Source organism: Microcaecilia unicolor, chromosome 2 (assembly GCF_901765095.1).
Source record: "Microcaecilia unicolor chromosome 2, aMicUni1.1, whole genome shotgun sequence".
Taxonomy (NCBI): Eukaryota; Metazoa; Chordata; class Amphibia; order Gymnophiona; family Siphonopidae; genus Microcaecilia; species Microcaecilia unicolor.
In genome coordinates, this window is record NC_044032.1 from 249,158,243 (window position 1) to 249,172,211 (window position 13,969).

A 13,969-nucleotide genomic window follows, 5' to 3' on the forward strand; every position below is an offset into this window, starting at 1 on the left:
CATGTGTACTGAAACCAGGGTGTTTTTTTGAGGGGGTGCTTTGGGATACTGAGTACTGGCACCTTTTCCATTGTCTGCTAAAATTGGCACATGTTCCCCAAATTTTAATGAAAGAGCTCGGTCTGTACACACCAATTCTGCCTTGTCATAGATTCTGTGACTGGTTGCAGGGGTCATGGCTATTGTGGGATGGGTCCCTCAATGATTACCCTCCCTCCCAACCCCCCCCCACCCACCCTTAAGCAGCCCTTGTCCTGGATCTCTATCCCCTTGGTGGTCTAGCAGTAGTTGGGACAGGAGCGATCCCCACTCGCTCCTTCTCATACTGGCTCTGAGTCTTGCGGTACTGTTGCCAGAGGATGCAACAGCTATTTTGAACTCAGAACTGGCATGGGCAGGAGTGAGTGGGGATTGCTCCTATTCCAACTACCTGCTAGGCCATCTGGGACCCTAAGGTAGACTCGGGGAGGTGGGGGTAGAGGATAGGAGCTGTTCAGGGGGGAGGAGAAACAGGGTAAGATCATAATAGGGGGTTTTGAGAGGGGAAATAATGCTTGTGGGTGTGCAGGAGGAGGAGCTCTTGGTGGAGTATGGGATCCTTTTTATTGTCCTAACTTTACGTGGTTAGCTAACTGGGTAGCAGGCTAAATATCTTCGCTGCTCGGTTAGCTACTGATTCCACCCCCATCTCTGCTCCCACTCTGCTGTGGACCTCCTCAGTACTAACTAGATAGTGCCGAGGTGGTCAGACAATATTCAGTGGCACTACCTGCTTAAGTACCGCTGAATATTGGCGAATGGTCAGCTCAGCGGGATTTAACCAGGCAGTAGCCTCTCCTGTCTGGTTAAACCCTTTTGAATTGTGGGCCCTCTGCTTTGTTGAGTATCAGGCCCTTGGACAGCTTCTCCTATTATGGCTAGAGAAGAAGTCTCAGGTACTACCATTAAACACTACATGAGGAAGGTGGGCTGTACCATTATACGTAGGAAGAACGACTTAAGTGCAATGAATCTTTGAACTGTACCATTGGGGATTGCATATGGCAGATGGGCTGTAACATTACAGATGCAGTTAATAAAGTGAACTGCTTTGTTAGCCCGAAAAGTACTTGGACCGTACCATTACAGTCAGAACATAGGAAGCAGACTGTACTGTTACGGGTGGATAAAGGCTGGCCTATTACAGCTGGAATAAAGCAGGTAGCCTGCAGCATTTGAGATCAAGTATGGGGGAGTGAGATGTGAGACTATTTAAGAGGGCAGTGTTTCTCTGTACTAACCAACCTATTCCATTTGTCTTGCAGAACATCATCAAAAAAGTTAGCGGCCAGAAGTTTGTTTACAAGTTTGTCTCCTACCCAGATCCTGTTGCCATGGAGACGTTGAAGGAGGAGACCAGGCGCCCAGAGGTCTCGGCGGACCCTTCTCAGGTCCCCAAGTCTGGAGAGGTAGCCCCGGGACCCCCCAAAGCCCTTCGGAACAGCCCTAAGAGCAACCGCAATGAATACATGCGCTCTGGCCTCTATTCTACTTTCACCATTCAGTCGCTGCAAGCTCCACCCCCAGCCAAGACCACCAGGCCTGAAACCACATTGCCTCAGGTCAGAGTTCAGAGTACAGAGCCCCCAGCAGCAGAAGTAACAGGGCAAAGTGTGGAAGTATTGCCCCTGGAAATTGGCCTCCAGAGTCCAGAGGATGAGCTTCCACTCCAGGTAAGACTGCCCCCCCACCCCTTCCTCTCATTCTTCCCCCTTTCTAAACAAAAGTAAATTTCATATCCAGTCCTGAAATGTGGTGTTTTTCAAAAATCTAGTACCCATGTTGGCTCTGGAGAAAGTGGGATCTTTTTCAAGGTGTGATACCCTTTACTGCAGTATTTCCCAAGTCTGGACCTGAAGTACCCCTTTCCAGTTGGGTTTTCAGGATATCCACAATGAATATGCATGAAAGATTTGCATATAATGGTGGCAATCTGTGCAAATCACGTTCATGCATATTTTTTTGTGGATATCCTGAAAACCTGACTGGCAAGTGGTACTCCTGTACTGGACATGGGAAACACTGCTTTTCTGTACTGACATAAGCTTTGTCTATTGATTGAAGTGTACATGAGTTCTCCAGGCCTTATACAGTGGGGGAAATAAGTATTTGATCCCTTGCTGATTTTGTAAGTTTGCCCACTGACAAAGACATGAGCAGCCCATAATTGAAGGGTAGGTTATTGGTAACAGTGAGAGATAGCACATCACAAATTAAATCCGGAAAATCACATTGTGGAAAGTATATGAATTTATTTGCATTCTGCAGAGGGAAATAAGTATTTGATCCCCCACCAACCAGTAAGAGATCTGGCCCCTACAGACCAGGTAGATGCTCCAAATCAACTCGTTACCTGCATGACAGACAGCTGTCGGCAATGGTCACCTGTATGAAAGACACCTGTCCACAGACTCAGTGAATCAGTCAGACTCTAACCTCTACAAAATGGCCAAGAGCAAGGAGCTGTCTAAGGATGTCAGGGACAAGATCATACACCTGCACAAGGCTGGAATGGGCTACAAAACCATCAGTAAGACGCTGGGCGAGAAGGAGACAACTGTTGGTGCCATAGTAAGAAAATGGAAGAAGTACAAAATGACTGTCAATCGACAAAGATCTGGGGCTCCACGCAAAATCTCACCTCGTGGGGTATCCTTGATCATGAGGAAGGTTAGAAATCAGCCTACAACTACAAGGGGGGAACTTGTCAATGATCTCAAGGCAGCTGGGACCACTGTCACCACGAAAACCATTGGTAACACATTACGACATAACGGATTGCAATCCTGCAGTGCCCGCAAGGTCCCCCTGCTCCGGAAGGCACATGTGACGGCCCGTCTGAAGTTTGCCAGTGAACACCTGGATGATGCCGAGAGTGATTGGGAGAAGGTGCTGTGGTCAGATGAGACAAAAATTGAGCTCTTTGGCATGAACTCAACTCGCCGTGTTTGGAGGAAGAGAAATGCTGCCTATGACCCAAAGAACACCGTCCCCACTGTCAAGCATGGAGGTGGAAATGTTATGTTTTGGGGGTGTTTCTCTGCTAAGGGCACAGGACTACTTCACCGCATCAATGGGAGAATGGATGGGGCCATGTACCGTACAATTCTGAGTGACAACCTCCTTCCCTCCGCCAGGGCCTTAAAAATGGGTCGTGGCTGGGTCTTCCAGCACGACAATGACCCAAAACATACAGCCAAGGCAACAAAGGAGTGGCTCAGAAAGAAGCACATTAGGGTCATGGAGTGGCCTAGCCAGTCACCAGACCTTAATCCCATTGAAAACTTATGGAGGGAGCTGAAGCTGCGAGTTGCCAAGCGACAGCCCAGAACTCTTAATGATTTAGAGATGATCTGCAAAGAGGAGTGGACCAAAATTCCTCCTGACATGTGTGCAAACCTCATCATCAACTACAGAAGACGTCTGACCGCTGTGCTTGCCAACAAGGGTTTTGCCACCAAGTATTAGGTCTTGTTTGCCAGAGGGATCAAATACTTATTTCCCTCTGCAGAATGCAAATAAATTCATATACTTTCCACAATGTGATTTTCCGGATTTAATTTGTGATGTGCTATCTCTCACTGTTACCAATAACCTACCCTTCAATTATGGGCTGCTCATGTCTTTGTCAGTGGGCAAACTTACAAAATCAGCAAGGGATCAAATACTTATTTCCCCCACTGTAGGTGAAAAGTGAGGACACCAGATTATTCCAGGTCATCGGGGACAGGACCTGCCAGTCCTGGCTCTTTCAATCCATTCCCTATAACCTGGTTATTGGAGCCTAAGCTTCAGTACATTTTAAGCAGAGATGGAGACATAGCCTTCTAATCCAGATCCTCCAAGTGACTTTTTTTGAGGGATGGAGGCTGGTGCTGTGATCCATTTTTTATTTTTCCCACAGATCTATTTTATTGTTTGAGTTGTAAAAAATACAAAATCGGAAACAAGCAAGTGTAAACTTCCGTCCTAACTCTCCCAGCATTTTCTCCCTTTCAGTTTACTCTTCATTATCAAACATGAAATAAACATTAACATGCTTATGAGTTGGACAGTTGAGTATTTCTAAACAAGGTCAGATCATCAAATGTTGATTTTTTTTCCCAAGATATTTTTCATAAGGTAACCATAGAGAACAGAATTTCTCCATTTTCTTTTTCATTTGATTAATGTTTTTTTTTCCATTATATAAATTTCAGAGTTTACATAGAGGCATATTTTCAAAGCACTTGGCCTTCCAAAGTTCCATAGGTTTCTATGGAACTTTGGAAGGCTAAGTGCTTTGAAAATATGCCTGATAGCCATTCATCTGTGGAAGGAGAACAGTTACTTTTCTATCTTTTTAGCTACAGCACATCTTGCTGCTAATAAACAATGATGAATAAATAATAAGGGTGTGCTCTTTAACTACCCCTTAATCTTCCCTTCCAAACACCAATACTTCATATTGCTTTATTGCTGACCTTACACAACATCTAAACTTCATGCTTGAAAATGGTTTCTTCCCTGAAGACCATGGAAACATCTTGCTTACCCCAATTCCCAAAGACTCCAAGAGAAAAAGTAATGATCTCACTAATTATCATCCAATTGCATCTATTCCACTTTTTGTAAAATTAATGGAGAGCATGGTGAACAAGCAGCTCAATGAATATCTGGATAAGTTCTCCATTTTGCATGAATCACAGTCGGGATTCCACCCACTCCATAGCACTGAAACTGTGCTCATCACACTCTTGTCCAACTTCAAACAGGAAATAGCTTTAGGAAAAAGTATTCTTCTCCTACAATTCGACATGTCGAGTGCTTTTGATATGGTGAACTATAAAATCCTTCTAAAACTTCTTGATTACTTCGGGACTAGCGGAAATGTATTAAGATGGTTGAAGGGCGCTTTAACCTCCAGAACGTACCAAGTTAAATCCAACTCAGTCTTATCACCGCCATGGAAAGCTGACTGTGGTGTCCCTCAAGACTCACCTCTCTCCCCTACACTCTTCAACATAATGCTGATTCCTTTGGCCAAGTCCCTAACCAAGCTTGGCCTTCACCCGTTCATCTATGCTGATGATGTGACTATCCATATTCCTTTCAGAAATGATTTATCTGAAATATCCAATGTAATTAAACTTGGATTACACACCATTGTCACTTGGGCAAATTCATTTAAATTAAAACTTAATACTGAGAAACTCATTGCCTTATCCTTTCTTCTCCCTATAATAAGTTCAAACGCTCAACCTTAATCACTCCTGATCTTACCCTTCTGGTCTCTGAGAGTCTAAAAGTACTTGGTGTAATTGTTGATCGTAACTTATCACTCGTGAATCAACTCCACCACCAAGAAAATATTCTTCTCTTTATGGAAACTCAAACGTATAAAACCTTTTTTCCCTAGAGAAATATTTCGTAATCTAGTTCAATCACTGGTATTAAGCCACCTAGTCTATTGTAATGGAATATACGCAGGATGCAAAGAACAACTTCTAAAGAAACTCCAAACCGCCCAGATTGCAGCAGCCAGATTAATCTATGGAAAATCAAAATTCGACAGTTCTAGACCCCTTCAAGAGAAACTACACTGGCTTCCAGTAAAGGAAAGAATTACTTTTAAAATTTGTACCCTAGTCCATAAAATTCTTTATGATGAAGCCCCACGTTATATGGATACCCTTATCAATCTACCATCTAGGAATTCTTGCAGATCATCCTGTTCATACTTAAAACCTCCATCACCCTACCTGTAATGGTCTCAAATATAAATCCACTTACAGTTCCACCTTTTACTTTATTAGCACTCAACTATGGAATGCATTACCTAAACCTGTGAAAATTATTCATGATCATCTGAGCTTCAGAAAATCTCTTAAGACCAGTTTATTTGGAAAGGCTTATCCTAAAGGCCTCGTCTTAAATCCATAACTCCTGGAACACAACTTATTTATGGACCTCATTGACTCTATTCCCTCTTTTCCTGCGCCCCTTGTAATTACTATCCTTCCCATTCACCTTATTATACTTTGTTTGTTTGTTAACCGGATTGGCGATTGCCTTTACGGTCTGATGTCAGCCACATTGAGCTTGCCAGTGGGTGGGAAAATGTGGGGTATAAATGTTATAAATAAATAAATAAAATATGGAAAAGGGAGATGAATATTAGTAATGGTGCCAGAAGTATTGAATCTCAGGACAGTTTCACCACATGTGATCAAAATCTCCCAACTGTTAACAATTTCGCCAACAAAGTAGAGAACTGTTATGATCCAAATGGGTCAAAGTTGGATAATATGATATCTTTAAAATCTTAGTTTGAAACTTTAGATGTGTAGATCCAAATTTTTCCACAGCCGTCTCTGTTGAAACTATAACAGTACCTCACAGTTCTATGTGGGTTACATACAAAGAGACTGGACAGACCAGGAATTACAGCATAGCATTATCAATTAAAACTAATACATTCATTTCTTTCCATCATTCTGAAACAAGTATGTTTTTTCAAGCAGACGTCTAAAATGCAGGTAGCTTAATGCCTGAACTAAGAAGAAATTTCCATGCCTATTTTAGCAGCCTGGTAAGAAAGTTTAAATAAGACCCTTGCAGTCACTGTCAACCAATGAATTTTGGAATAATAATCTGATAAATGTTCAGAGCATTTCAAGGAAAAAATCAGTCTTGGTGCAGTATTCTAAATAGTCTGCAACTTTCGCAACAGTACCTGAAAACATCCCAAATATATTGCTGTAATCCAGCAGTAATGGTTGGACCAATAACCAAAATTGATATTCCTGAAAATATTTATGAACGCAATGTAGTTTACGCATAAGGATAAATGTTTTCTGAATTACCATATTAACTTGTAACTAGAATCCCAAAACACCGCTAAGATTCTCACAGAGGAGGCAAAGGAATAAATCTGGTGATTAATAACAATATTGGGTTCTATCTCAGTCCCCAGGAACCAGTAATAAGCCACAACTTTGTGTTTTCAGGATTCAGTTTTAATCTATGAACTGTCATCCAATTCTCTACTGTATGAAATAGCAACTGCAGTGTAGTCTGTTCTGTAGTGACATCACCTTGAACTGGTAGACGACCATTAATGCCATCTGCATAAGTGAAAGATACAAACCCTAATTTCTCTAAGACAAATCCCAGTGAATGAATATACAAATTTAAACAGGAGAGACAAAGGAGATCCCTGCGGGACCCCGTACACACTGCTCCAACTGTCTTACAAATGTGCTGACATTCTGACTCTGTAACTCCTACAGAATTTAAAAAAAAACCCCATAAACCCAGGACTTAACTGAACTGTTGGACTGGACCTAAATCTATTTAGACCTTTTATTTTGTTTGTCTAGGAAAATAAATTTTTCCAGCAATAGAGGTTTTTGAATAAAATGTTTCATATTATTCACGTTAGTTTCAAAATGATGAATTTCAAAGAACTGAGGTACGCTAGCATTTTTAGCACGTGCTAACGCTAGAGATACTCATAGGAATATATGGGTGTCTAGAATTAGTGCGTGCTAAAAACACTAATGCACCTACAATGCAGCTAAGTAAACAGGGCCCCAACTCTTATCCATATTTCTAATAATAGTTTGTGTTGAGATTAGGGTAAAGAGAAGCCCCCCGTTTATCAATTGTATTTGTTCCCAGATGCAAAGTAATGCTGCTAGAAAAGGATGATTTCTACCCTTTTAACGAACTACTGGTTCGGAAATAGAAAATCTTGTAATGGCCACGGATTAAGCCAATGTGCTTCCAATCTCTGTTAAATATTGACAGAGTATGTAATGATGCACTCCAATAGTAATTTTTATGTATAAGCTGTTTTTATTGAATTATCATGAAAACAATGATATATATATATATACTAGTAAAAAAGCCCCATTTCTGATGCAAATGAAACGGGGGCTAGCAATGTTTTGTTCTGTGTGCATGTGTTGTGGGACTGTGTGTGTCCCTGCCCTCTGGCCTCTCTCCCCTCCCCCCCTCTGAGTCCTTCACTGTTACAGAGCCAGCGATTTGATTTCTTGCTCTGCTGTTTTCCTTCACTGACTGTGTTACAGAGAGGGCGGGGCAGACGCTCATAGGGAAACCGGATATCTCGCCCCCTTCACACTTCCGGCTGGAGGCTTCATAGAACGTTGGTGTTGCTTTTTATATAGAGAGATGTACAGCAATTAGTGATGTATTGAATTGTAACAGAACCCATCCCACACCTCCCAACCAAACCCACCCAAATCCAAATGTTTCGAAATTGGTTCTCCTATGTTCATAGCACTTCTACAACCCTTTATACTGGAGGGGGGGGGGGGGGGATAAATCTTTGTAATCATATGTCCATAGAATTCAAAAAATGCAGATCAAGCACGCATACTCATGCTATTCAAGCAGGGCAACCAGATCATTAAGAAACACTTTTTTGCTTTTGGTCCCTTCTGCATTGACATATGTTCCATAGTGAGGAGCTCAATCATTTGATTGCGCCATGGACAAATCCATTGGAGTAAGATGCATTGTTTTGAAATCAATGCTTCCTTTTGAAAGAAAGAAGAGATTGGAGTACCCTCCTTTATCATTGATGTATCATCCAGCAAACAAATTTGCGGAGTGGGTAGCCAATTACATTGATAAATGGTATTTATATAGTTCCAGAAATGTTGCCGGAACTGCTGCACTTCAAGACAATGCCAAACACAGGAGCTGGCTCTGTGGGTGCTAGAACACCCCCATTATTGAGAAAATTCCTTGTATGTGTCCAGGGAGGGGTTATTTCCATTGGGCTTAGTACCCCCAAAATTTTGAAAAGTTGGCTCCTATGATCCCAAATAGTGTTTATAGGAAGCTTCTGCTGCTTGACACAGGTCCCATCAGAAGGAAGACTCATCTTATTTGCATAAGATGGATGGATATTCATAACGCAAAAGAAATTTATAATTCATTTCTTGTAGTTTAATACTATGTGCTAGCAGCGATGTATCTTTTAGGCTATCTAGACATGCCTCCATAGTATAAGTTCCCAAATCGAGATTCCATCGATTCAGTGGGACTGCTTGATCGTTACCTTTAGTCCAGCATAATAACATACTATCAGGCCTTTACTTATAGCTGGTTGTAGCCATTTTTCATCAAATATAGGTTCAGTAAAATCTGTTGTAGATGTACATAGCAATGTGACGATGTAGTGATGCATCTGTTTATATGCACACCAGTCCCATGGTTGTAGTAGATAAGTGGTTTTTAAAGTATTGTAATCTAATATTTGTGGTTCATCTTCCTCAAGTGCATGTTGTATTAGAGCTAGACCGTGGGATGCCCATTGTTGAACATGTAAATCGGTAAGTCCAGGAGGAAAATCCTTATTTCCCACTAAGAGCAAGTAACATAGTAACATAGTAGATGACGGCAGAAAAAGACCTGCATGGTCCATCCAGTCTGCCCAAGACAAACTCATATGTGTATACCTTACCTTGAATTTGTACCTGTCCTTTTCAGGGCACAGACCGTATAAGTCTGCCCAGCAGTATTTCCCGCCTCCCAACCACCAGTCCCGCCTCCCATCACCGGCTCTGGTACAGACCGTATAAGTCTGCCCTCCCCTATCCTAGCCTCCCAACCACCAACCCCTCTTCCCCCCACCTGCTCCACCACCCAATTTCAGCTAAGCTTCTGAGGATCCATTCCTTCTGCACAGGATTCCTTTATGCATATCCCACACATGTTTGAACTCCGTTACCGTTTTCATCTCCACCACCTCCCGCGGGAGGGCATTCCAAGCGTATTTGGAGACATTCGAATGCAAACCATATTTCTTTCTTAAAAGCGTCCAGGCCCATTTCATTGGTCGAAGGAGAATATGATTTTTACAATGGGTGGGTAGTGATCCATAATGAGCATGAATCAGGTATGATAATGCCAGTGCATCACCCAACGTGCTTTCAAAGCGATAATCACAAAATTCAGAAGGTTCAAAAATTTAATCTCGAACATAATGTAATTGACAAGCTGCACAATATGCTCACAAGGCTGGTAGTCCCAAGCCTCCATTATGCTGGAGAAGTTGCAGATGTCGAAGAGCCAGACGTGTTTTTGTGCCCCCAAATAAATTTCATAATTGTTATATGTAGTTAAATCAGTGTTGGTGAAGACTATGGGCAGATGTTGCAGTGTATACAACCATTTAGGGAGGAGAATCATTTGTAAAACTGCAACTCTACCCCACAATGGTAAAGGAAAGGGACATTTCTTACAAAGAACTTTTGTCTCTTGGAGGAGATGGATAATATTCTAGTTATACAGGCAAGACAAATCTCTAGGGATGAGGATACCCAGATATTTTAATTAAGTCCCAGCCCAACGTAAAGGAAAGGTTCCCCTCCACCGATGCTCTAAACCCTCTGTCAAACATAAAGCCTCACATTTATCTGCATTTATCCACAAACCTTAGGCCTGGCCAAATTCTGTTAATACTTCCAAAGTCTGTGGTAAAGAGATGTCTGGAGATTCATACATCATGAGATCATCAGCAAAAAGAGCTAATTTAAATTCTTGGAATCCCAAGGATATGTCCTGGATATTTGGATCTCTCAACAGCCTCAATTGCAGAGGCTCTATACATGGAAGAAATAGCATAGGTGAAAGGGGACACCCCTTTCTCGTTCCCCTACCAGTAGTTATTCTAGTTGATGATAGTCCATTGACCAAGACTTGGGCCCAAGGTTCAAAGTAAAGAAGTTGGATCCTTTATAATATAGGTCCTTGGAAACCATAACAATTTAACACATCCCAAAGATAGGGCCATGATACCATATGAAAAGGTTTTTCTATATCATAGCTTACCAAAAGTGCATCATGTCTGTGGGATCGCACTGTTTCTATGGCACAACGAAGTTTGTGGACATGAGAGATGGTGTCTCTCCCCTTTACAAAGCCTTCCTGATGAGGTTCTACCAGTCTGGGTACTATATCCATCAATTGATTAGCTAAAATCTTTGCATATAATTTGTAATCCACATTGAGAAGTGATATTGGTCTTTAAGAGCTTGTGAGGAGAGGATCTCTATTAGGTTTCAATATAGGGATTATAGTGACTCCCCTCATCGTGTCTGGGAATAGCCCAGTCCTCATTGCTTCATTATAAACAGTTACCAAATGAGAAGCTATCATTGGTCCCAAGAGTTTGTAGAACTCCAGTGGCAATCCATCTGGGCTCGGGGTCTTAGACAAAGCGGAGGGAGGTCTTTATAGCATATAAAATATCCTTCTGATGAAGAGGGGCATTTGAAAGGGCTAAATCCTCCTTGGTTAAACTGGGGAATGTAATGTCTGCAAGGAAGTCAAATTTTAGCAATGGAGTCGCAGATTGGGCTTGATTATAAGGTTTTATAGTAATTATGGAGCATTTTAAAATAGATTTATCATTTAATTTAAAACCTGCTGGGCCTTTCAAAAAAGGGATAAAGCGAGGTCCCTGAGGATCTCAGACTAAATGTGCTAGGCAGGTGCCTGTATGGTTTCCATATTGGAAAAATCTATGGCACCCATATTTTAAGTGTAGTAAGCGCCCTGTGGTGAGGTAAACAGTTTAGTGTACATTGGATCTCTAGATACTGTTTTTTATATTCTGGTGTCAAATATGTTGCCATCAGTTTCCATTTATCTCTTAAATACTTCCTAAAAGCTTCATCCTCTCATAGTCCCACTGGCATTTTCCACAAGGGTCGCTGCTCCCATCTAGGGGAGGACAAGTATAAATGAACTAATGCATGGTCCGAGATACCCACATGGGCTGTTTCAATGGAAGCAACTTGACCCAGCGCATGCTCTGATAATTAGGTAGTCTAATCTGCTGACAGAAAGGTGCGCCCGGGAAACATGAGTGTATTCCTGTTCCCCAGGGTGAAAAATACTAAAGCTAGGACATAGAATATTTCCCCCCAAATAAGGGAGATGGATCTTTTCGGAAGCAGTTGAGTCCCTATCCAAATCAGGGGCTGCCACTGCATTAAAATCATCCCCCCCCCCCCCCCCCCCCACCACCAGTAAGGTACAGTTAGGAAAATCATTTAGGAGCTTGGCTATATAAGGAAAGAAAAATCTGTCAAAAATAGTGGGTACATACGACACCAGCACATAAGGAATTCCGTAAAGGGAGCAGTGGAGTATTACCCAGCGACCCTGTGGGTCTCGGGTTATTTTGGGGCTCATTTTCAAAGCACTTAGACTTACAAAGTTCCATAGACCTATGGAACTTTGTAAGTCTAAGTGCTTTGAAAATTATTATTATTAGCATTTGTATAGCGCTACCAGACGCACGCAGCGCTGAACACCTGACACAGACAGTGCCTGCTCAAAAGAGCTTACAATCTAAGTAATACAGACAACAAAGCCTCTTTATGTTCCTGGAATGGGATGGAATTATGTATCAGGATGGCAGTACCTGCTCTCTGAGACATGGGAGCAGTGGCAGCAAAACAGTGCGCTACCCATTCTCTACGCAATTTATGTTCTTCTGTACTGAGATGTGTCTCCTGTAACATCGCAATTCCTGCTCCTCGTTTCCTCAGTGCTGTCAGTATCTTCTTTTTCTTTTAATGGGGGAGTTTATTCTCCCTACATTCCGTATTATAAAGTTAATAGAGGACATCGCTAAGCAGGAAAGAGTACGCCAAAAATACAAGCATAGAACTTAGCATAAAAAGGCAGCAGAAAAATACGGAACATATGATAGAGAACACAATCAGGATTATATATTCTTCATGACAACTATTACAGATAAATCCGTATCCCTTACCCTTTCCCAACATCCTAATAGAAAAAAGTGTGTAAAAATAGCGGATCAGTACCAGAACAGATTGAAAAATAAAAGGTTCCTTTAGTTTTAACAAGACTGAAAAGTCGGGGGAACTATGCCTGAATCTGCAAAAGAAAAGTCAGGAGGTACCACGAGCCCCTGTATGCTCTGCAGTATGGTGTGTCAAGCGATTATTATGCTCTGGTATTCTTTTCCGTCTGGGGGTCTGAGGACGTATTTCTACTGGAATTTCATGTGTGGCTCAGGCTCTTTCCACAATGTTAGCTTGCGAAGTTGTTGGTGTGTTTCTGCAGAAGTTTTAAAACAATAATTTTTCCCTCCACTTGCAGCACACACGTTCTTTGCGCAGTAAATGTGTTATCTCCTTAAAATCTCTACGTTTTTGTAAGGTGGCTTGCAATAAGTCATGATATGTTTCAATTTGATGTCCCTGATATTGCAGAGTGCCAGATGTATGTGCCTTTTTCATAATAAGTTCTTTGATTCCATAAGATTGAAAGCAGGCTATGATATCTCGTGATGTATTCTATTTTGGGGCACCCGAGGCTCTATGTACTCGATCTAGTACAATAGCAGGAGGGTCTGCTGCGGATGGAGAATCCTTCACTAATATGTGATGGCAAATATTTTGTATAATAAGATTGCAGTCCTCCTCTCCCTCAGCTTCCGGTATACCCCGAAAGCGAACGTTGTGATGACATAGTCTATTTTTCAAACTTTCTCAGTTAAGGCAGTTACTGTTAAGTTAGTGCAATCCAAGTATTACGTTGTAGAGGTATTTTTTTTGTTCTAGTTCTTCCAAACGTTCCGCTTCCTCTAGTCTCAAGCCCAGATCCTCTAGGCAACCCCGAATATTGTATATCAAGGCCTTGAGTTTGTTGATACGAGCTGCTGTATCTTTTTTCAAAGATCGTTTGAGATCAAGAAGTAATAACTGCATGTCCCGTTTTATAAAGGGGTCTCGAGGCTTCCAGAATGTCAGTTTCATCTAAATCATCCAATTGCAGGGGAGATTTTTTTTTTTTGTTACATTTGTACCCCGCGCTTTCCCACTCATGGCAGGCTCAATTCAGCAGGCAATGGAGGGTTAAGTGACTTGCCCAGAGT

General features: G+C 41.8%; 1 protein-coding gene across 1 annotated transcript in view; it reads left to right on the plus strand.

Moving 5' to 3' along the window:
• Positions 1-13,969, plus strand: part of ELK1 (ETS transcription factor ELK1) — a 45,567-nt gene that overhangs the window by 2,686 nt on the left and 28,912 nt on the right. The window contains exon 4 of the mRNA XM_030192388.1: positions 1,305-1,712. Within this exon, the coding sequence (XP_030048248.1) occupies positions 1,305-1,712 (408 nt within the window). The remainder of the gene's footprint in view (positions 1-1,304; positions 1,713-13,969) is intronic.